This window comes from Notechis scutatus, chromosome 4 (assembly GCF_049901735.1).
Source record: "Notechis scutatus isolate UNSWTSFEM ecotype Mainland chromosome 4, rNotScu1.2, whole genome shotgun sequence".
NCBI classification, from domain to species: Eukaryota; Metazoa; Chordata; class Lepidosauria; order Squamata; family Elapidae; genus Notechis; species Notechis scutatus.
Genome location: NC_142012.1, coordinates 166,193,674 through 166,215,575, shown reverse-complemented (window position 1 = coordinate 166,215,575; position 21,902 = coordinate 166,193,674). Strand labels below are relative to the sequence as shown.

Below are 21,902 nucleotides of genomic sequence, written 5' to 3'. Positions count from 1 at the left end.
GTCATGAAACGTCTGCAAGAAAACCAACCTCAGAGAAGCACCCACAGTCGTTGTCGTCCTCCTCCTCCTCCTCTCTGCAAACCCCCCTCCCTTCTAGTTATGATGATGTTACCTAGTTGGGTCATGAAACATCTGCAAGAAATGTGAAAATGACTAACCTCGGAGCACCAAGGACCCCAGAGGAGTCCTCCTCTTCCTCCTCCTCCTCAGCCTCCCCATCACCACTCCATAAAGAGCCAGGCTCAGAGAGCACCAAGGTCCCCAACATTCAACCCTGAGTTAAAACATGCTCTACTCTCAGAACCCGTTATCTTAAATTAACACACTGTCTCGCTTCACGGATGCTTTCCTGCTTACAGCAGGACTAGAACTCACCGTCTCCTGACGATTGGCTCAAAGTATCCCAGCTGGCTTTCGTACCTAAGGCAGTACTAGAATTCACCGTCTCCTGGTGATTGGCCCCCAAAGCTGCCTCTCTTCCTAAGGCGGTACTAGAACTCACATTCTCCTGGCGATTGGCTCAAAGTATCCCTGCTGGCTTTCATACCTAAGGCAGGACTAGAACTCACCGTCTCCTGGTGATTGGTCCAAAAGCTGTCTCTCTTCCTAAGGCGGTACTAGAACTCACCATCTCCTGGTGATTGGGCCCGCCCAGCCAGCTTTGTTCCCTTAAGCGGGACTAGAACTCCCCAACACCTGGCAATTGGCCCAAAGTCACTCATTTAGCTTTCGGGCAATTCTAGAACTCGGATCTCCCAGATTCTGGTCTCTTGTGGCTTAACCACTAGAGTCTGAGCATGCATCCATGACTCTTTAACTAACCAGGTTAAGCATTGAAGACTCACTCCCCAGCCGTGTGTCAACTCATAAAATATTTCTCTGGTCTTTTTAGAGTTGCCAACAGAAAGGGAAGGAGGACAGAGCAATGCGGCAGCTTGCAAACCGAAAGTGCATTCCATAAATGTTTTCAAAGCTAGTAACTAGGTGACTTAAAGTTTCTGCCATGCAAAATTCTAACTGGAGGGCACGATTGATGACTCTGGGCTATGGCTGTGTCCCATTGGAGAATATGATTTATGACACACCCAGGGGTTGGGGGAAAACCAGGGTCAAAGGTGACAATGAATGATGTGCCTCAGAGTCGGCTGCACCCAGGCAGTGCCGGACATGTTTGACTCCCAATAAATCCTTTTTTAAGTTTTGGAAGTTTGGCTCGAGACTCATGATTTAAATGGAGGGCGACTGCCGGAATCCTGACACTGTGTGCAACTCGCAGGTTGATGGGGATCTGAGAACCCTGTTCTTTGGGGACCCTGGGCGTGGATTATGGGATCAGTGGCTCTCAGCCTTGAGAACTTGAGCATGACGACCTCTCTGCTTTCTCTCCCCCACCTGGGCTGCCCTTCCCCCCCCAACCTGGATCAGGTGTGCCCCGGAGAGCCTGAAGACGCGCACCTTCTCCCATGCTAGCGACACCTGGATGTTTGGCGTGACCCTCTGGGAGATGTTCACCTACGGACAGGAGCCGTGGGTTGGCCTTAATGGCAGCCAGGTATGACGGGAAAGGCCGGTGTGTGTGTGTGTGTGTGCGCGCGTACGCGTGCAGGGAGTCCTCAACGGCCACAGCAGACCCCAACATTTCTGTTCCTAAGCGAGACAAATCTTTCTCCTATTTTATGGCTTTTCTGGCCATCGTCGTTAAGTGAATCGCTGCAGTCGTTAAGATAGTAACCCGGTTGTTAAGTGAATCCAGCTTCCCCGTTGATTCCGCTTGTCAGAAGGGGATCCCAGGACACTGCAACTGTCATAAATACGAGTCAGTGACTAAGCCTCTGAAGATGTTATCACAGGTTATTCCTCAACGTACGACCGCAGTTGAGCCCAGCATTTTGTTTGTTAAGCGAGTCATCGGTTAAGTGAGTTTTTCCCGATTTTACGAGCCTCCTTCCCCCACGGCTGTTAAATGAATCCTTGCCGTTGATGAATTAGTAACCGGGTCGTTAAGTGAATCCGGCTTGCCCCATGGTCAGAAGGTCGCGAAAGGGGATCCCATCACCCAAGGACGCTGCGATCGTCATTAAGTATGACTCCCGTTGCCAAGCATATCAATTTTGATCCCACCACTTTGTGGATGCTGCAACGGTCGTAATACAAAACTCGGTCATAAGCAGGGGTACGATTCAACCCGGTGGAACAACCTGTTCGCTCACAGCTGATCCTCGGAGCAACCGGTTTGCTCGAATCAGGCCGAACCGGTAGAATCCCACCTCTTGGTCATAAATCACTGCTTTCGGTGTTTTGTGGTTCGACGGCAGCGGAATCGGACAGTGGGGAAGAACGAGGACCAGTCCGGGAGTCTGGGGAGGACTCGGACGAGAGTCCTGCGTCCGATGCAGAGATGGGGCCAGGACCATCTGGGAGTGGGGTGCTGCCTCCGGAGTCTGGCAGCAGTGAGGAAGAGGAACCAGGGGTACCTGTTCCTAGTGCACATATGCACAGAGCTGCCAGAAGGCGAGAACAGCTGAAACGAAAGCGGCGACTCCGGGAGTAAGGCTGAGAGGTGACTGCCCCTCCCATAAGGGATAAAGGTCAGGCAAAGGTGAAGAAACCTTTGCAGGAAGCAAGGTCGTTCAGTTCAAATTCATTCTTGAAGCTCTTTGTACTTCGGTTAGTTTTTTTTCCTAGTTTATTTGACACTTCTGCTAATTGGCAGCACTTCACAGGGAAGAAAGGTGAATGCTTATCTCGAGGGACTGTTTGAGATTCATTCCCGGCTGGGAATGAAAACAATTCCCAGCGTTGCAATAAAACCAGACTTGTTTTTTAAAATGAGCGTGTGTGTAATGACGGTCTCGGAAGCCTTGGTCAAGAACACTTGTAGCCATTGTAACTTTGGTCACTAAATGAACCATCGTAAGTGGAGGACTACCTTGTCCTCGACCACGGAGATGCTGCAACGGTCCTCAGGGTTAACAGGAGCCGAAAGTCCCTTCTTTTTCCCTTGTAACCGTCATTAAACGAACAGAGATTAAGTCGAGGACTATCCGTAACGCTTCCCAGGCTGGAACTGGCAGCTTTCCAATCAAAACCCCCATTTCCCCCCCTTCCCCCCGCCCCCAATGGCTCCTAAATTCTGGCTTTCCTCCCAATCAGATTCTGCACAAGATCGATAAGGAAGGCGAGCAGCTCCCCCGACCAGAAGATTGCCCCCAAGATATCTACAACGTCATGTTGCAGTGCTGGGCGCACAAGCCGGAGGACCGGCCCACCTTCGTCGCTCTGCGGGATTTCCTCCTAGAGGTAAGGAAGGAAAGACCTGGGCGACGCCCCGTTCGCTTCCCGTCTTGACTACTGCGGTGCCCTCCGCGTGGGGCGGCCCTTGGAAACTCTCCGAAACCCTTCAAATGGGGTTCAAAATGCAGCGGCCTGCGTCCTCGACTTAAACGACCACGACTGAGCCAAGTGGTGGGATTCAAATGTATTTATTTTTATTACTGGTTCAGTAATAATCATCTTGTCCCACGTGATGGAAATGTAGGAAAAACCCAGGAATTTTGGCACAGAATTCAGAGGTGGCTTGAGGAGGTGGTAGGACCGTGATGGCAAACCTATGGCATGGGTTCCATAGGTGGCAAGAGCGGAGCCATTTGTGCGCATCTCCCAGCTGATTTTCGGCCCGTTGGAGGCCATTTTCGGCCTCCGGGAGGCTCGAGGGGAAGTGTTAGGAATAACATAGGTTACCTAACGTAGTTTGGGTAAAATAATATATATAGACTATGATAGTGAGTTTAAGTGTGTGTCACTTTAACTGTAAAGCAATGTAATTTTGTGTGCGGCTGTAAAGCGCCATAAGAGGGAGCAAGAGAACTGGATTGATTGCTGACAATGATGGATTGTTAACTGCGTGTTCTCTGCTGTTGCTGAAGGAAGAAAGGAGGTTTGACTTCTTCATATCTCTACTGAAGAGATATATTACTGGACTGATATTTGTAAGTTTACTGACCTCTTTTTCGACACTGGACTTTGCAACTGAATAATCCCCGGACGGACTGAACTAGTGTGTGATATATGGACTGTTTGACTATGCTAAAACTCTTACTGGAATAAACTATTTAACTAGCACATTGTATCTGTTTTACTGAGTGTAAGCTACAAAAACGTTTGTCTCACATATTTGCCTGCCTGCCTGACTGCTGTGCAGGTTCTGCTAGGGTGTATATCCCTAACAGGAAACCTCTGCAGCCTCAGGAGGCAGAAAAAGGGGCCTTCCGGAAGTGCCAAAATGGGCCCATTTTAGCCTCCCAAGGTCCCATTTTATGACCCTTAGTTTGTTAGGGATATACACCCTAGCAGAACGTGCAACGGCAGTCTAGCAGACAGGCAGATATGTGAGACAAAACGTTGTAGTAGCTTACACTCAGTAAGACAGATACACTGTGCAAGTTAAATAGTTTTTATTCCAGCAAGAGTTATAGCATAGTCAAAACAGTCCATATATCATACACTAAGTTCAGTCCATCCGGGGCTTATTCAGTTTGCAAAGTCCAGTGTCGAAAAAGAGTTCATTAAACTTACAATCAATCAGTCCAGTGATATATCTCTTTTGCAGTCAGAGATATGAAGAAAATCAAACCTCCTTTCTTCTTCTCAGCAAACACGCAGTTATCACCATCAATTCATCATTGTCAGCATTCCAGTATAAGCCAAGCAAACAGTGAGCTCTCTTGCTCCCTCTTATGGTGATTTTTACAACCGCATCCAAAAACTTGGTTTACAGTTTAAAGTGATACATACACTTAAACTCACTAACATAGTTTATATATTATTTTACCCAAACTAAGTTAGGTAACCAATGTTATCCCTAACATGCGGCAGGCAGGAATCCGCGATCATGCGCGGTTTCTGCCTGGGCTCGCCGCTGGAGCGCCCGAGCCAGCTGGCTTCGGGCTAAGCCACCCGTAGAGGTGGGGAAGACGGGGAAGACCCGGCAGGGTCGAGGGGAGCCGCACCTCTCCTCCTCAGCTGGCTAAAACTCCCTTTCCCGAAGGCGGTAAGAGCGGCGGTCAGAAATGGCCGCCTCAAAGAAGCACTCAGCTGGAAAAGGAAGTGCAGGAGGAAGTTAAGAAGGGAAAGTTTTTGGCTGACCGGGACAAAAAGCAGCCACTGAAAGTTTTTAAGAAGAGACTGGACAGCCCCTCATCTGAAATGGTTATAGGGTCTCTCCTGCTCAGGGGGCTGGATTAGAAGACCTCGAAGGCCCCTTCCAGCTCTATCCTGATTCTGATCAGTTGTTAAGGGAGTGACCCAGCTGTTAAGCGAATCAGGCTGCCCCATTGACTTTGCTCGTCAGAAGGTCACAAAAGGGGAATCCCGGGATGCTGCCACCGTCATAAATATGAGTCAGTTGCTAAGCTTTTGACCGTAGGGAAGTTGCAGTGGTCGTAAGTGTGGAAAAAACAGGCCTAAGTCACCTTTTTTAGTGCTGTTGTAACGTTGAACGGTCACTAAATGAACTTGTTGTAAGTCGAGGACTACCTCTGAACTTTGGTTCAGAGATGTCACCCGCCAATCTTCCCCTTTTTCTTCCTCCCCCAGGCTCAACCCACGGATATGCGGGCTCTGCAGGATTTTGAAGAACCAGACAAACTTCTGATCCAGATGAACGATATAATCACGGTCATCGAAGGAAGGTAATGGAATAGAATAGAATTCTTTATTAGCCAAGGGTGATTGGTGCAAATGCTTTCAGTGTACATAAAAGAAAAGAGACATTCGTCAAGAGTCAAGAATCATCAGGGACAACACTTAATGATAGTCATAGGGTACAATAAGCCATCAAATCATACAAGGAAACAGTCCATATAAATTGTAAGGATACAAACGACAAAGTTACCGTCATACAGTCACAAGTGGGAGAGGATGGGCGATAAGGAGTGATGAGAAGATTAATAGTAATAGTAGTGCAGACTTTGTAAACAGTTGGACAGTGTTGAGGGAATTATTTGCTTAGCAGAGTGATGGCGTTCGGGGAAAAACTCCCCTTGTGTCTAGTTGTTCTGGTGTGCAGGGCTCTATAGCGTCATTTTGAGGGTGGGAGTTGAAACAGTTTATGTCCAGGATGTGAGGGGTCTGTAGATATTTTCACAGCCCTCTTTTTGACTCAGGGTGCAGGATACAGGTCCTCCATGGAAGGCAGGTGGGTAGCCATTGTTTTTTCTGCAGTCCCAATTCCTCTCTGGAGTCTGTGTCTGTCCTGTTGGGTTGCAGAACCGAACCAGACAGTGATGGAGGTGCAGAGGACAGACTCCATCCTTCCTCTGTTGAACTGGATCAGCAGCTCCTTGGGCAGTTTGAGCTTCCTGAGTTGGCGCAGAAAGAACATTTATTTGTGGTGCTTTTTTGATGATGTTTTTGATGTTAGGTGTCCATTTTAGGTCATGTGATATAGTAGAACCTAGAAATTGGAAGGTGTCTACTGTTGATACCGTGTTGTCTAGTATTGCAAGAGGTGGTCGTATGGGAGGGTTTCTCTTAAACTCTACCATTTCTACGGTTTTGAGTGTGTTCAGTTCCAGATGGTTCCGGTTACACCGCAAAGTGTATGCCTAATCTGATCATTTTATCTTAGTTTTTTTTTAATCCTGCCTTTCTTATTTGTATACATAACTCAAGGTGTGGCAGACATACCTAATATTGCTTCCTCTTCCTCTTTTTCCCATAACAACAACCCTGTGAGGTTGAATGGCCTGAGAAAGATGGTTGTTGTTAGTTGTTAGTCGCGAAGTTCTGTCCGACCCATCGTGGCCCCATGGACAACGTTCCTCCAAGCCTTCCTGTCCTCTACAATCCCCTGGAGTCCATTTAAGCTCGGTGACTCCATCCAGCCACCTCATTCTCTGCCATTCCCTTCTTTTTTTTTTGCCCTCAACCTGTTGTGGCCCACCAGCGGCCAGTGGAGCTGGGGGCAGACTCGGACAGTGAGGAGGTTGGGGAAGAACATGGGCCAGCCTTGGAGTCTGGGGAAGGCTCGGACGAGGGCTCTGTGTCGGAGGCAGAGATGGGGCCAGGGCCGTCCGACCGTTAGCAGCTGCCTTCGGAGTCAGAGATCAGTGGAGAAGAAGAACAGCTGGAGCCTGTTCCCAGTGTGCTCATGCACAGAGCCGCCAGAAGAAGGGAACAGTTAAGGAACAAGGGTTGACTTGGGACTAAAGGCTCAGGTGGACGGTGAATGGCCCCCTCCCTTAGGGAATAAAAGAGGAGCGAAAGGGGAATGGGGTTTGCAGGAGACAATTAGTTCAATTCATTAGGGTGAAGGTCTGTTCCTGACTTCCTCCTAAGTAATTGCTGCTACAGTGTGGCGTTTGGAAGCTATCTGCCTGGCAACTCTCCCAGCCTGATAAAGGTCTGTCGTTGTGAAATCTCACGAAAGACTGTTCGCTGGGAGGAATTCACTTTAACCTAAATAAAGGGGGTTTATTGGGATGAGGAGTCGGCTTCGTGATCTTGGGAAGGTCTAGGTCACAACACAATCGTTCCCAGCATTCGGCTCTTCTCCAAGGTGTCCTTCCTTCTCACGAGGTGGCCAAAGTCTTTTGAGTTTTATCTTCAGGATCTGGCCTTCTAAAGAGCAGTCAGGGTGGATCTCCTGTAGGACTGACCGGTTGGATGGCCTTGCAGTCCAAGGGACTCCCATTAGCCTTCTCCAGCACCAGAGTTCAAAGGCCTCCGTTCTTTGGTGCTCGGTCTTCCTTGTAATCCAACTTTCACAGCCATGTGTTGCAACTGGGAAAACCATAGCCTTGGTTCTACGCACTTTTGATACCTCTGCTGTTTAGTATGCTGTCTAGATTTGCCATAGCTTTCCTCCCCAGGAGGAAGCGTCTTAATTTCTTGGCTGCAGTCCCCATCTGCGGTGATCTTGGAGTCCAGCAAAATAAAACCTATCACTACCTCCGTTTCGTCCCCATCTTGCCAAAAATTGAGGTGTGTATATATACATATATACGTGCGTGCACACACACACACACACACACACACCGCTGTGTGAAAAAGTCCTGCACGGTTTACGGTTTATGACATTTTTTTGGATAGGCCATTGATTTTATGATATTGTATGCTAATTGCTGCGCAAATATTGTTATATTTAAATAAATACTGGTGGTTTTTAAGTGAAAAGCATCAGCTATTTGCAATTTGGTGCTGTTTGGATGGGGATTGTGAATTTTCTTGCATGCTTACAATGACTATGGAACATGTTGCAATTATTAAGGCCAATGCTAGTGTTTTGTTAACATTTTTTGTTGGTGGCCCTGAAAATTATTAAACGTTTGAATACAGTGTATTATCAGGGCATATCATTTACAGGAAAGCAAAGAAAAAACAAAAAGGAATATTAACATATATATACTAATAACAATAATAATAGTGTAACAGAATACTTTTAATTAAATTTCTCCTTATATTAGCTTATTTGTAATTCTGTTGGTTATATTGGCATACTTATAATTATAAACCATCTTTATATTTAATTCATACATAGCAATAATTTTCCTTCATCTAATTTCTACCTCTTATCTCTAACCACTTGTAAAATCGATTCCATGTTGAGTAATATTCTGTGTCTTCATTGTCTTTTATTTTTAATGTCAATCTATCCATCTCTGCACAGTCTTAATATTTTCCGAATTACATCTTAATCTAATGGAGTGTTCTCATTTTTCCAGTATTGTGCAAATACAATCCTTAATGCTCTCGATATATGCAAAATTAGAGTTGTAGTCCCTCTATCTGTTTGCCAGAAATTAAGAGGGCCAGATGCCATAATCTTAGTTTTCTTAATGTTTGAGTTTTAAGCCAACTTTTCCACTCTCCTCCTTCACCCGCATCAAGAGGCTGTTGAGTTCCTCTTCACTTTCTGCCATTAGAGTGGTATTATCTGCATATCTGAGGTTGTTTTTTATATATAAATTTTTTATGTTACTTTTAATACAAACAGTCCATCTTTCATTAAACAGCGTGTCTGGGTACAAATATCTTGTATGATAACAATTAAAATGTACAGCCATTACATTACTATTAATTCTCTATTCTCTATTCTTAATACTGATACTGATACTAATTATGATAACAATCCACATCTTAACTTATTTAATTCTATTAACATATTTTCTATATTTCACTAATCTTTTGTTTCTAACTCATACTTATTCTCTAACCATTGATAAAATAATTCCCATATCCTATAATATTCAGTTTGTTCCTTCTCTTTAATTGCAAATGTTAACCTATTCATTTCTCCACATTCTAATATTTTCCTGATCACGCGCTCTTCACTTTCCCAGTTTTGTGCAAAGACAATTTTAGCTGCAGTTAATGCATGAATAATCAAATATACATGCTCTATTATAAATTTCAGGTAAGATCCCCCAATATGCTGCTGTACTTTATGGTAAGCTAGCAAAAAGTGGGATAGATTGCACCACCACCAGATGGACTCGTAACTGGCTGGCAAACCGTACTCAACGAGTAGTCCTTAATGGGTCTAAGTCTACCTGGAGGGAAGTAAGCACTGGGGTGCCACAAGGTTCCGTCTTAGGCCCAGGACTCTTCAATATCTTCATTAACGACTTAGATGAGGGAGTAGAAGGGGAACTTACCAAATTTGCAGAGGATACTAAGCTGGCAGGAATAGCTAACACCCAAGAAGATAGGCTCAAGATCCAGATGGATCTTGACGGACAAGAACACTGGGCCATATCTAACAAAATAAAATTCAATGTAGAGAAAAGTAAAGTCCTACACTTAGGCAAGAAAAGCCAAAAGTACACATATAGACTGGGTGAAACGAGGCTCAATAGCAGGAACTGTGAGAGGGATCTTGGAGTCTTAGTGGACAACCAGCTAAATAGGAGCCAGCCGTGTGCAGCAGCAGCCAAAAAAGCCAATGCAATCCTAAATTGCATTAACGGAGGGATACAATCGAGATCAAGGGAGGTACTAATACCACTCTGTAAAGCCTTAGTAAGACCACACCTAGAGTACTGCATCCAGTTTTGGTCATCACACTATAAAAAAGATGTTGAGACTCTGGAAAGAGTGCCGAGAAGAGCAACCGGGATGATTAGGGGAGTGGAGACTAAAACCTATGAAGAACAGTTGCAGGAACTGGGCCTGGCTAGTCTAGGGAAGAGAAGGACCAGGGGAGACAGGAGAGCAGCCTTCCAATATTTGAGGGGCTGCCCCAGAGAGGAGGAAGGGGGTCAAGCTATTCTCCAAGGAACCCAAGGCCAGACAAGGAATCATGAATGGAAACTGAACAAGGAGAGATTCAACCTGGAAATAAGGAGAAACTTTCTGACAGGGAGAACAATCAACCAATGGAACAGAAGTTGCCTTCAGAAGTTGTGGGAGCTTCATCACTTGAGACTTTCAAGAAGAGATTAGACTCCCATCTGTCAGAAATGGTGTAGGGTCTCCTGCTTGGGCAGGGGGTTGGACTAGATGACCTACAAGGTCCCTACCAACTCTTGATTATCTGTTATCTGTAATCTTCCAACGTGTGAGTCATCGAGCCCTACCTTTCTCATGATGTGCTCTGCATATATGTTAAGTAGGCAGGGCAACAGTATATACAGTCTTCCCAGACTGCTTTCCCAATTTTGAACCAATCGGTGGTTCCGTGTCCAGTTCTCCCTGTTGCTTCTTGACCCTAAGAAAGATATGCAGGCCTAAAGTTACCCAGCCGCCTTTCATGCCTAAGGCGGGACTAGAACTCCCCGTCTCCTGGTGATTGGCCCAAAGTCACCCAGTTGGCTTTCGTGCCTAAGGCGGGACTAGAACTCTCCGTCTCCTGGTGATGGGCCCAAAGTCACCCAGTTGGCTTTCGTGCCTAAGGTGGGACTAGAACTCCCCGTCTCCTGGTGATTGGCTCAAAGTCACCCAGTTGGCTTTCGTGCCTAAGGCGGGACTAGAACGCTCCGTCTCCTGGTGATTGGCCCAAAGTCACCCAGTTGGCTTTCGTGCCTAAGGCGGGACTAGAACTCCCCGTCTCCTGGTGATTGGCCCAAAGTCACCTATTTGGCTTTCGTGCCTAAGGCGGGACTAGAACTCCCCGTCTCCTGGTGATGGGCCCAAAGTCACCCAGTTGGCTTTCGTGCCTAAGGCGGGACTAGAACTCACCGTCTCCTGGTGATTGGCCCAAAGTCACCTATTTGACTTTCATGCCTAAGGCGGGACTAGAACTCCCCGTCTCCTGGTGATGGGCCCAAAGTCACCTATTTGACTTTCATGCCTAAGGCGGGACTAGAACTCCCCGTCTCCTGGTGATGGGCCCAAAGTCACCCAGTTGGCTTTCGTGCCTAAGGCGGGACTAGAACTCACCGTCTCCTGGTGATTGGCCCAAAAGTCACCCAGTTGGCTTTCGTGCCTAAGGCGGGACTAGAACTCCCCGTCTCCCTGGTGATGGGCCCAAAGTCACCCAGTTGGCTTTCGTGCCTAAGGTGGGACTAGAACTCCCCGTCTCCTGGTTTCTAGCCTGATACCCTAAACACTAGACCAAACTGTTGGTGGGGACACTGGTGCTGGTTTCAAGATGTGACCGTGCTTGGGTTGTTTGCAGGGAGCAGAATTTCCGAATTTGCTTCTTCCTCCTCTTTTGCTTTTTAATCACAGTTTCCCAGCCCGTCTCCTCTTCCTCCCAAACCCCACCCTCCCCTCTAGCACTGATGATGTCCCCTAGTTGGGTCATGAAACGTCTGCAAGAAAACCAGCAAGCTCAGAGAGCACCAAGGACCCCACAGTCCTCCACCCCTCTACAAACCCCACTCCCTTCTAGCACTGATGATGTTCCCTAGCTGGGTCATGAGATGTTTGCAAAAAGCATCCAAGCTCAGAGACCAACTAGGGCCACCAGTCCTCCTCCTCTTCCTCCTCCTCTTCTTCCTCCTCCTCTTCCTCCTCTCCACAAACCACAGTCTCTTCTAGCACTGATGATGTTCCCTAGCTGGGTCATGAGATGTCTGCAGGAAAACCATCAAGCTCAGAGAGGCCCCAAAGATTCTACATTCCTCCTCCTCCTCTTCCCTCTCCTCTCTTTCTTTCAAACTTCTATTTTCCTTCTCTCCTTCCTCCTCCTTCCCCTCTTCTCCTTGCCCTCTCCTCCTTATTCTTCTTCCTCCTCCCTTCATTCACTATCACCATTCTTTCTCCTCTTCCTCTCCCCTCCTCCACGCCTTCCCTGTGTCCTCGTTTTACGGACAGCCTGGTTGGATGAGGGGCCGGAACCCCTGGGAAGGGGCTAGGGGATCAAGGACCCCTTGTACTGATCGGATGGTTTCCTAAACCTATGAAACCTCCACTGCCACCTTTTCCTGGGTGCCCACGTGAACCACGAGAGGTGGTCCTTGGCTTACGGCCGCAATTGAGACCAACATTGATGTTGTTAAGTGAGACGCTTGTTGAGTTTTGGCCCACTTTACGACCTTTCCTCCCACCATTAAGTGAACCGCTGCAGTTGTTAAGTCAGCAACGCCGTCGTTAAGTGAATCTGGCTTCCCTATTGACTTTGCTTGTTAGATTGCAAAAGGGGATCAACCGTCATAAATAGGAGACAGTTGCCAACCGTCCGAATTTCGATCACAAGGGAATGCTGCAATGGTTGTTAAGTGTGAAAAATGGTCCTAAGTCACTTTTTTCAGTGCCGTTGTAACCTTGAATGGTCACTAAATGAATTGTTGTAGATCAAGACTACCTGTACATCCAAAGAGAGTAATAATTCCTGCATTCCTAAATTACTAAAATAATTCTAAAAATTATTCCTTCCTTTATTTAGGGTTCATAACAAACAGCGGAAAGGGCATTTTAAAACAAGTTTTAATCGTTAACTTCATAAAAACCCAGACCGTTTATGGCTAGATGGCAGAATAACAGAGTTGGAAGGGAGCTGGGAGGTCATCTAGTCCAACCCCCCACCCCTACCCGAACATGAGATCCTATACCATATCTGACTGATGGCAATCCAGTCCCTTCTTGAAAGCCTCCAAGGATGAAGCTTCCGAACTTCCGAAGGCGAAATTTTGTTCCATTGAATATAGAATAACAAGAGTTGGAAGGGAGCTTGGAGGTCATCTAGTCCAATCCCCCCCACCCAAGCAGGAGACCCGACGCCATTTCTGACCAAGGACAGTCCAGACTCTTCTTGAAAGCCTCCAGGGATGAAACTCCCACAACTTCCGAAGGCAACTTCTCTTCCATTGAAAATAGAATAATAGAGTTGGAAGGGAGCTTGGAGGTCATCTAGTCTAACCCCCCGCCCAAGCAGGAGACCCGACGCCATTTCTGACCAATGGCATCCCGGTGTCTTCTTGAAAGCTTCCAGTGATGAAGCTCCCACAACTTTTGTTCCATTGGTTGATTGTTCTCACTGTCAGAAAGTTTCTCCTTATTTCCAGGTTGAATCTCTCCTTGATCAGTTTCCATCCATGATTCCTTGTCTGGTCTTGGAAAATTGCTTGACCCCCTCCTCCTCTCCATGGCAGCCCCTCAAATATTGGAAGATGCTCTCCTGTCTCCCCTGGTCCTTCTCTTCCCTAGACTAGCCAGGCCCAGTTCCTGCAACCGTTCGTTGTATGTTTTAAGCCTCCAGCCCTCTAATCATCCTGGTTGCTCTTCGCTGCTCTCTTTCCGGAGTCTCAACATCCTTTTTGTAGTATCCGAAGCCAGATTTAATTCCTTAGTGGGTGGTGTGAATGCCTCCGGTCCATTTGGTGAGCCCAGCCTGAGCGTGTGTTCTGGGATCTGAGCCAGCCTTTTGAAGAAGAAACTAACTTTACGGGAAGGAAGGTTTTTTTTGGTCACCGCGTTATAAAAAAAAGATGTTGAGACTTTGGAAAAAAAGTGCAGAGAAGAACAACTAATGATATGATTATAAAGGCCTGGAGACTAAAAATATGGAGATTAAAAAACGAACGGTTGCAGGAACTGGATATGTCTATTTAGTCTAATGAAAAGAAGGACTAGGGGAGACATGATAGCAGCGCTCCAATACCTCAGGGGCTGCCCCCAAAGAAGAGGGAGTCAAGCTATTCTCCAAAGCACTTGTAGGGCAGGACAAGAAACAATGGATGGAAACTAATCAAGGAGAGAAGCAACCTAGAAATAAGCAGAAATTTCCTGACCTGCACACAATTAACCCTTGGAACAGCTTGCCACCACAATGTGTGGGTCCTTCATCACTGGAGGCTTTTGGAGAAGAGACTGGACAATCTTAAACGGTATAGATCAGGGGGTCTTCAAACTTGACAGCTTGAAGACTTGTGGACTTCCAACTCCCAGAATTCCTGAGCTAACATGACTGGAGGAGGAATTGTGGGAGTTGAAGTCCACAAGTCTTCAAGCTGTCAAGTTTGAAGACCCCTTTTGTATAGATAGTAGTCGAAATGAGATGAAGAAAGATCATCGTTATTTGCAAGTAAAATACGAAGGTTGTTCATAATTATAAGTACGCCAGTATAATTGATATGATCACAAATAAGCTAATAATATGGTTATAATTATTACATGTATTACCATTATTAATATCAGTGTATCTGTTACTAGCACGATACCCGTACTTCACTCTGATCGGGCTTAGTTTTTGGGGAGGAAAATAAGGAGGGAAAAATTCTGCCTCTGCCTACCAGCATCCATTGGGATTCATCTGGCTAGCATCCTGTCAGTGTGTGAGAGAGTTGAGGGCTGTTTGGAAAATGAAACAGTATTTGCTGTGTGAGCACGAAGGAGACAGCAAGGAGCCTGGTTTTGTGGCTTAGCTCAACTGTTCTGTACTAAAGCTGCTTGGTGCTCTGAAACTGAACCTCCTCTGCATTTGGAAGAGATTTCATTCCAGGTGGGAAGGGGCAGTAGAAGTCCTGAGCATCAGAGCATGTTAATAATAACAGTAATATAGGAAATGCTAATGATCTGATGGTCATTTCGAAAAATCCTTTCTTAATGAGCCCCTAGAAGCCAAGAGGAGCCCATGTGCCAACTATCATGTTTGTAGGCTTGACAGTTCTGGAGATTTTGTGATGATATGTGAGTGGTCTTTTGCTTATGTCTGTCTAGATAGATAGAGATAGATAGACAGATAAATAGAGAGATGATAGAGAGATAGATAGATAGATAGGTAGATAGGTAGATAAGTAGAGATAGATAGACAGATAGATAGATGATAGGTAGGTAGGTAGATAGATAGATAGACAGATGGACAGATAAATAGAGAGATGATAGAGAGATAGAGATAGATAGAGATAGATAGACAGATAAATAGATAGATAGATAGAGAGAGAAAGACAGATAAATAGATAGATGATAGAGAGATAGAGATAGATAGACAGATAAATAGATAGAGAGAGAGAGATAGACAGATAAATAGATAGATGACAGACAGACATTCAGACAGACAGACAGACAGACAGACAGACAGACAGACAGATAGACAGACAGACAGACAGACAGACAGACAGACAGACAGACAGACAGATAGATAGATAGATAGATAGATAGATAGATAGATAGATAGATATTGATAGATAGATATTGATAGATAGATATTTGTTCATTTTTTTGTTTTGTAAAATGAAATGCCCAGACAATATACTGTATTCATAATACTTATATATAAATAAATAAAAACTTTGACTTTAAAAACAATGGTCTAGGGTCTCCTGCTTGAGCAGGGGGCTGGACTAGAAGACCTCCAAGGACCCTCCCAGCTCTAATCTGATTCTGATGATTCTGAAAGTTAGTTTGGGGGAAAAGCTGGCTAGCCTGAAGGGGTCAGTGGAAGCTCCGCCCTCCGCCACGTCCCTCGTGTCGTCTTCTGTGGCCTCTCTGTGCAGAGCCACAGGTGTGGGTTTGACGTCATGGTGACTCACCCCTTTACCTGGAGAGGTGCCAGCTGTTGACATGGCACAGCGAAAGTCTCTCTCCGTTCTTCCTGGGTGGAGAAGATCAGTTGAGTTCAGCAGCCTCTAAATGAGCCAGGGCTTCTGAATCTTAAAAAAAAAATCATAGCATTTTAGGGAGGGACTTTAGAGGTCTTCTAGTCCATCCTCACGTCTTGTGCAGAAATCTACAAAACCGCTTTTGGGCCACAGGCTGCCCCAAAAGGTCTTCCCTTGAAAACCTCCAGTACCCTCAAATTATAGGACCACCATTGAGCTCAAAAGATACGTGGCTAGGGGCAAGGTTTGTTTTAAGTGGGATTTGCCCCTTCTTACGACTTTTCTTGCCACAGTTGTGAAGTGAATCATTGCATTTCTTAAGTTAATCCCTTAAGTAAGAGAAAGGAACGGGCCCAAAGTCACCCAGCAGGCTTTCATGCCTAAGGCAGGACTAGAACTCCCCGTCTCCTGGTGATTGGCCCAAAGTCACCCAGCTGCCTTTCATGCCTAAGGCGGGACTAGAACTCCCCGTCTCCAGGTGATTGGCCCAAAGTCACCCAGCTGCCTTTCATGCCTAAGGCGGGACTGGAACTCCCCGTCTCCTGGTGATTGGCCCAAAGTCACCCAGTTGGCTTTCGTGCCTAAGGCGGGACTGGAACTCACCGTCTCCTGGTGATTGGCCCAAAGTCACCCAGCTGCCTTTCATGCCTAAGGCGGGACTAGAACTCCCCGTCTCCTGGTGATTGGCCCAAAGTCACCCAGCTGCCTTTCATGCCTAAGGCGGGACTAGAACTCCCCGTCTCCTGGTGATTGGCCCAAAGTCACCCAGCTGCCTTTCATGCCTAAGGCGGGACTAGAACTCCCGTCTCCTGGTGATTGGCCCAAAGTCACCCAGCTGCCTTTCATGCCTAAGGCGGGACTAGAACTCCCCGTCTCCTGGTGATTGGCCCAAAGTCACCCAGCTGCCTTTCATGCCTAAGGCGGGACTAGAACTCCCCGTCTCCTGGTGATTGGCCCAAAGTCACCCAGCTGCCTTTCATGCCTAAGGCGGGACTAGAACTCACCGTCTCCTGGTGGTAGATATGCTGGCTGGGGAATTCTGGGAGTTGAGGTCCCCGTGTCTTAAAGTGGCCAAGTTTGAGAGTTATTGATTTAGTGAGTTATGGAAACTTTCCCTTATGTCTTCCTTGCGGCCCACCTCAATATCTGGACCCCTCTTGGGACCCTCCTCGGTTCATCCTCTCCCCCTGGTTACAACTCCTCTGCCCAGCCCCGCACTGCAGGCAGGGTGTGAAGCTGAAGAAAACCGGGTCTGTCTAGTTTAATGAAAAGAAGGACTAGGAGCAACATGATAGCATGTTCCAGTATTTGAGGGGGCTGCCCCAAAGAAGAAGAGGGGGGTGGGGTCAACTTAATCTCCAAAGCACCTGAAGGCAGGTGAAGAAGCAACGGATGGAAACTTATGGAGGAGAGACGCAACCTGGAATTTAAGGAGAAACTTCGTAACTGTGAGGACAGTTAACCAGTGGAACTGCTTGCCACCAGAAGTGGTGGCTGCTGCAAACATTGGAAGTTTTTAAGAAGAGACTGGAGAGCCAATTTGTCTGAAGTGGTGTAGGGCTTCCTGCCTAAGCAGGGGGTTGGACTAGAAGACCTCCAAGGTCCCTTCCAACTCCGTGCTTCCCTGATCTCAGACCAATTAATCAGAGGAACGGCTTGCCTTCAAAAGTTGTGGGTGCTCCATCAACGGACATTTCCAAGGATGGCCATTTGTCCAGAATGTTACAGGGTCTCCTGCTTAAGCAAGGGGGTTGGACTAGATGACCTCCGAGGTCCCTTCCAGCTCTATTCTGATTGACTGATTGATGGAAGTTGTGAATGTTCCATCAACAGAGGTTTCCAAGAAGACATTGGACGGCCATTTGTCCAGAATGTTACAGGGTCTCCTGCTTAAGCAAGGGGGTTGGACTAGATGACCTCCGAGCTCACTTCCAATTCTGTTATTCAGAACGAAACCGAAAGGGAAGGATGAACTAGATACCTGGGCTTGGGAGATTGGTATGGGGGGGGGGGGGGGAGGACCCTGTAATAGCTTGCTGTGCCCCCTCCCTCCCTCCCTTCCGGCACCATCCGGCTGTGGTTAGTCACCTCCTGGGCAAGATTGTGTGTCTTGAGGGCTTGGCTGCTTCCAGCCCAGCCAGTGGAGTGGAGTGTTGTGTTGTGTTGTGTCCTTTAATTGCAGGGAGGGCGGTTTTTGTAACCGGAGCCAGCAAAGGCTGGGCGTAGTAGTTCGATGCCAGTCCCTCCACCCAGATTACATCACGGCAGGCCTTGCCGGTGCCGTGGGTTTTTTATTTATTTTTTGTTCCAGCATTGAGAAGAGACCGACAGGCTGGAAGGAGGAGACGGCAAGCTGAGAAACACAAACCGGATCGGAAAAAGGAAGGGGATCCACTGGGGAGGGCATGAATTCCGCAGGACAGGTGACCCAGGAAGGGATCCACTGGGGGGGGGATTGCACTCCGCAGGACCCAGGTGGGGAGGTTTGGGGAGGGTGGTATGGCGGGAGAAGGAAAAGGACACTCGTTGAGCGGCGGGTTGGGCTAGAGGACCTCTGGGAGGTCCCTTCCCATCCTACGATTCTATCCTTAAGTCTCTTTTTGCTATTTTTCTTTTTCCCCTGTTTGGCACAAGTCTTGGCATTGCTGATTGCCCCGAAAGGATGACTTTCACACACAAGACCCCCCCTCCCCAAACATGAGTTTATTTATATTTATTTATATTTATTTATTTATTTGCTTGTTTATTTATTTGGGGAAATGATATGGAGTTCTATAGAAATGCTCGGCTGAGGTTTAACCTGTTGTCTGAATGCGTTCCCTGCGGGAATCAGTCTGACCTGCACACACGAAATGGTGTAGGGTCTGGGCAGGGGGTTGGACTAGATGACCTACAAGGTTCCCTTCCAATTCTTGATCATCTGTTATTAGCTGTGTTGAGTGAACTCCGCCGGTTGGGTTAGCTTCTGGGGTGTGGGGGTGGTATACAAAAGCAGAAATGCCTGGAATTCAGGAGGAATTGAGTGTCTTTTTCTCGGAAGGAAATGTGAATTTTGGGGATTTTGTTGGGGGCAGGGAACCCAAAATCAAATTTCTTAATTTTTTTAATGCTTTTATTTTTCCAAAAAGTTTTTTTAAAATTTTTAATCTTTTACATCTCTTTTGGTGAACAGTGTGATTCCAGGTTTTTACATTTCCATACAAACATGACCATAACATGACCATCTATGTATCTCACGTATTCAGTTTCTTATCCTATCATTGCATTTTACATGTTCTATAAGTTTTCAAAAGTTTTCTTATACTGTTTACTTTTATTTTATCCAATTTTAATTCATATAACTTGTTCTATTTTTCTTTAATTATACTCTTATCTTCTTTATATAACATCTTAAACTTCCTTATTTCTTATTCTATATTCACTCTATTCTTGTGCTTTTATCTGTCACATTTGCCATTTCATCAGATATTCTTATTTCATTATTCAATAAATTCCATCTTAATATTAATAATTCCACAGATTACCCCCTTAGTCACCCATTTGAGTGCACCACCTTTTTATCTTATAAATTTTTTTTAATGCTTGAGGGGGGGAATATTTTGGTGTGCGTTTCTGAATTCCACGCAATATACAGGTTCTTCCTCGACTTACGACACCAACGGAGCCCAACATTTCCGTTGTTAAAGTGAAACGCTTGTTAAGTGAGTTTTGCCCCGCTTTACGAACTTTCTTGCCACCGTTGTTAAGCAAATCGCTGCGGTGGATAGGCTGGTAATCCGGTCGTTAAGTGAGTCTGGCTTCCCTGTTAATTTGGCTCCTCGGGAAGTTGCAAAATGGGATCCTGGGAGGACAGAGGCACCGTCATAACTACGAGACGGTTGCCAAGCATCTGGATTTGGATCACGGGGAGGCTGCAACGGTCGTAAGTGTGAAAAACGGTCATATGTCATTTTTTTTCAGTGCCATTGTAACTTTGAACGGTCACTAAATGGAACTGTTGTAAGTCTGTAGACAAAATATCTCTAGTGGTTTTAAATCTTCCTTTTCCAAGTTTGGTGCCCTCCAGATAGGAAACTGGGTCAAAATGGACCACAGATAGTCCTCGACTTACGACAGTTCATTTAGTGACCATTCAGAGTTCCAACAGCACTAAAAAAGGGGACTTACAACCGTTTTTCACACTTACAACCGTTGCAGGATTCCCCCCATGGTCGTGTGATCGAAATTCAGGCACTCGGCAACTGGCTCATATTTACGACCGTCGCAGCATCCCGGGGTCCTGTGATCCCCTTTTGCGACCTTCTGACCAACCAAGTCAAAGGGGAAGCCCAGATTCACTTAACGACCGCGTTGACAGCAACTGTAGTGATTCCCTTAACGACTCGTAGCAAGAAAGTTTGCAAAATGAGGCAAAACTCACTCCTCTGTCTCGGTTAGCAACATAAAGTTTGGGTTCAATTGTGGTCATAAGTCATCTATCTATCTATCCATCATCTGTCTGTATCAATCTATCCATCATCTAGCTATCTAATACCTATATCAATCTATCCATTATCTAGCAATTTATCTATCCATCATCTATCTAATATCTATATCAATCTATCCATCATCTATCTATCTATATCTATCTATCTATCTATCTATCTACCTACCTACCTACCCATCTACCCATCATTATCTACCTTCCTACCTATCTATCTATAGTCTGTCATGTATTAATCTGTCTACCTACATATTTCTATCTCCTTGCCTACCCTCCTATTTACCTATTTCTTTCTATTTACTTGCTTTTGCTTTCCGTCCTTCCTTCCTTCATTCATTCCACTCCTTCCTTCCTTCCTTCCTTCCTTCCTTCCTTCATTACACTCCTTCCTTCTTTCCTTCTTTCCTTCCTTCCTTCCTTCCTTCCTTCCTTTCTTTCTTTCTTTCTTTCTTTCTTTCTTTCTTTCTTTCTTTCTTTCTTTCTTTCTTTCTTTCTTTCTTTCTTTCTTGGATTTCACATTCATTCATTCATTCATTCATTATGAAATTTATTTGCTGTCCTTCTCGTCTCACTTTTCCTTTCGTCGAAAGGCTTTATGGCATTTCAGGTTCTTACCCTGTTGCGAAATGGCTTTTGCAGGGAGTTGGCTCGGAGAGGGACACCTGTGGTTTTATGGTTGGGTGTTGAAGTAGGAGTACAGAGACTCGGATTCGAGTCTTCCCTCAGCCAAGCCTCCTGCGGGGGCCTCTCATCTCTCTCAGCCTGGCCTACCTCACAGGGTTGGTTTTTTGGAGGGGAAAACGTGTATTCCTGGAAAAGGAAGGGGCGGGATGTAAATTTTGCAAGGGGACCAGAGAAAACTTCCTTCACTGGTTCTCTAAAACCCCATTTGGGCTTAATCTGAGATGGAGTTGCAGCTAACCAGCATCCTTTTAAACGTGGTTTGAACGGCAGATTTGTGGAAACTTTAGAAAAAGATTGATCGTTATTATTATTGTTATTGGTTAATCTTTATAGTGTGAGATTCACAGCCTTTTGGGGCTGGTTGGTAGTTCAACAGCTCGAGTCCTAACCAGGGACCTAGGAACTGTTCAGGTAGCGTCGGAGGATATAAGCTGTTCCAAGTAGGGTGGTTTTTTTGTAGAATTGGGGTATTCAAGTCTGATAAATTCAGAATTTCTAAATAGCGAGGCAGCCCTTCAGGTATTGCTCCAAGGGCTCCAATTACAGTTGGGATAACACACGATTTATTTTTCCAAACTTCAATTTGTAAATCCCGATATTTTGTGATTTTTTCTTGCTGCGCATCTTCAGTTTGTACATCACCAAGTATTGCAATGTCAATGAACCAAACCTTTGTCGTCTCCTCCTCCTCCTCCTCCTCCTCCTCCTCCTCCTCCTTATTATTATTATTATTATTATTATTATTATTATTA

General features: G+C 45.9%; 1 protein-coding gene across 1 annotated transcript in view; it reads left to right on the top strand.

Annotated features, from left to right (window-relative positions):
- Window positions 1-21,902, top strand: part of TNK2 (tyrosine kinase non receptor 2) — a 65,643-nt gene that overhangs the window by 20,108 nt on the left and 23,633 nt on the right. The window contains 3 exon segments of the mRNA XM_087965578.1: window positions 1,426-1,552; window positions 3,154-3,300; window positions 5,596-5,690. Coding sequence (XP_087821704.1) covers window positions 1,426-1,552; window positions 3,154-3,300; window positions 5,596-5,690 — 369 coding nt within the window.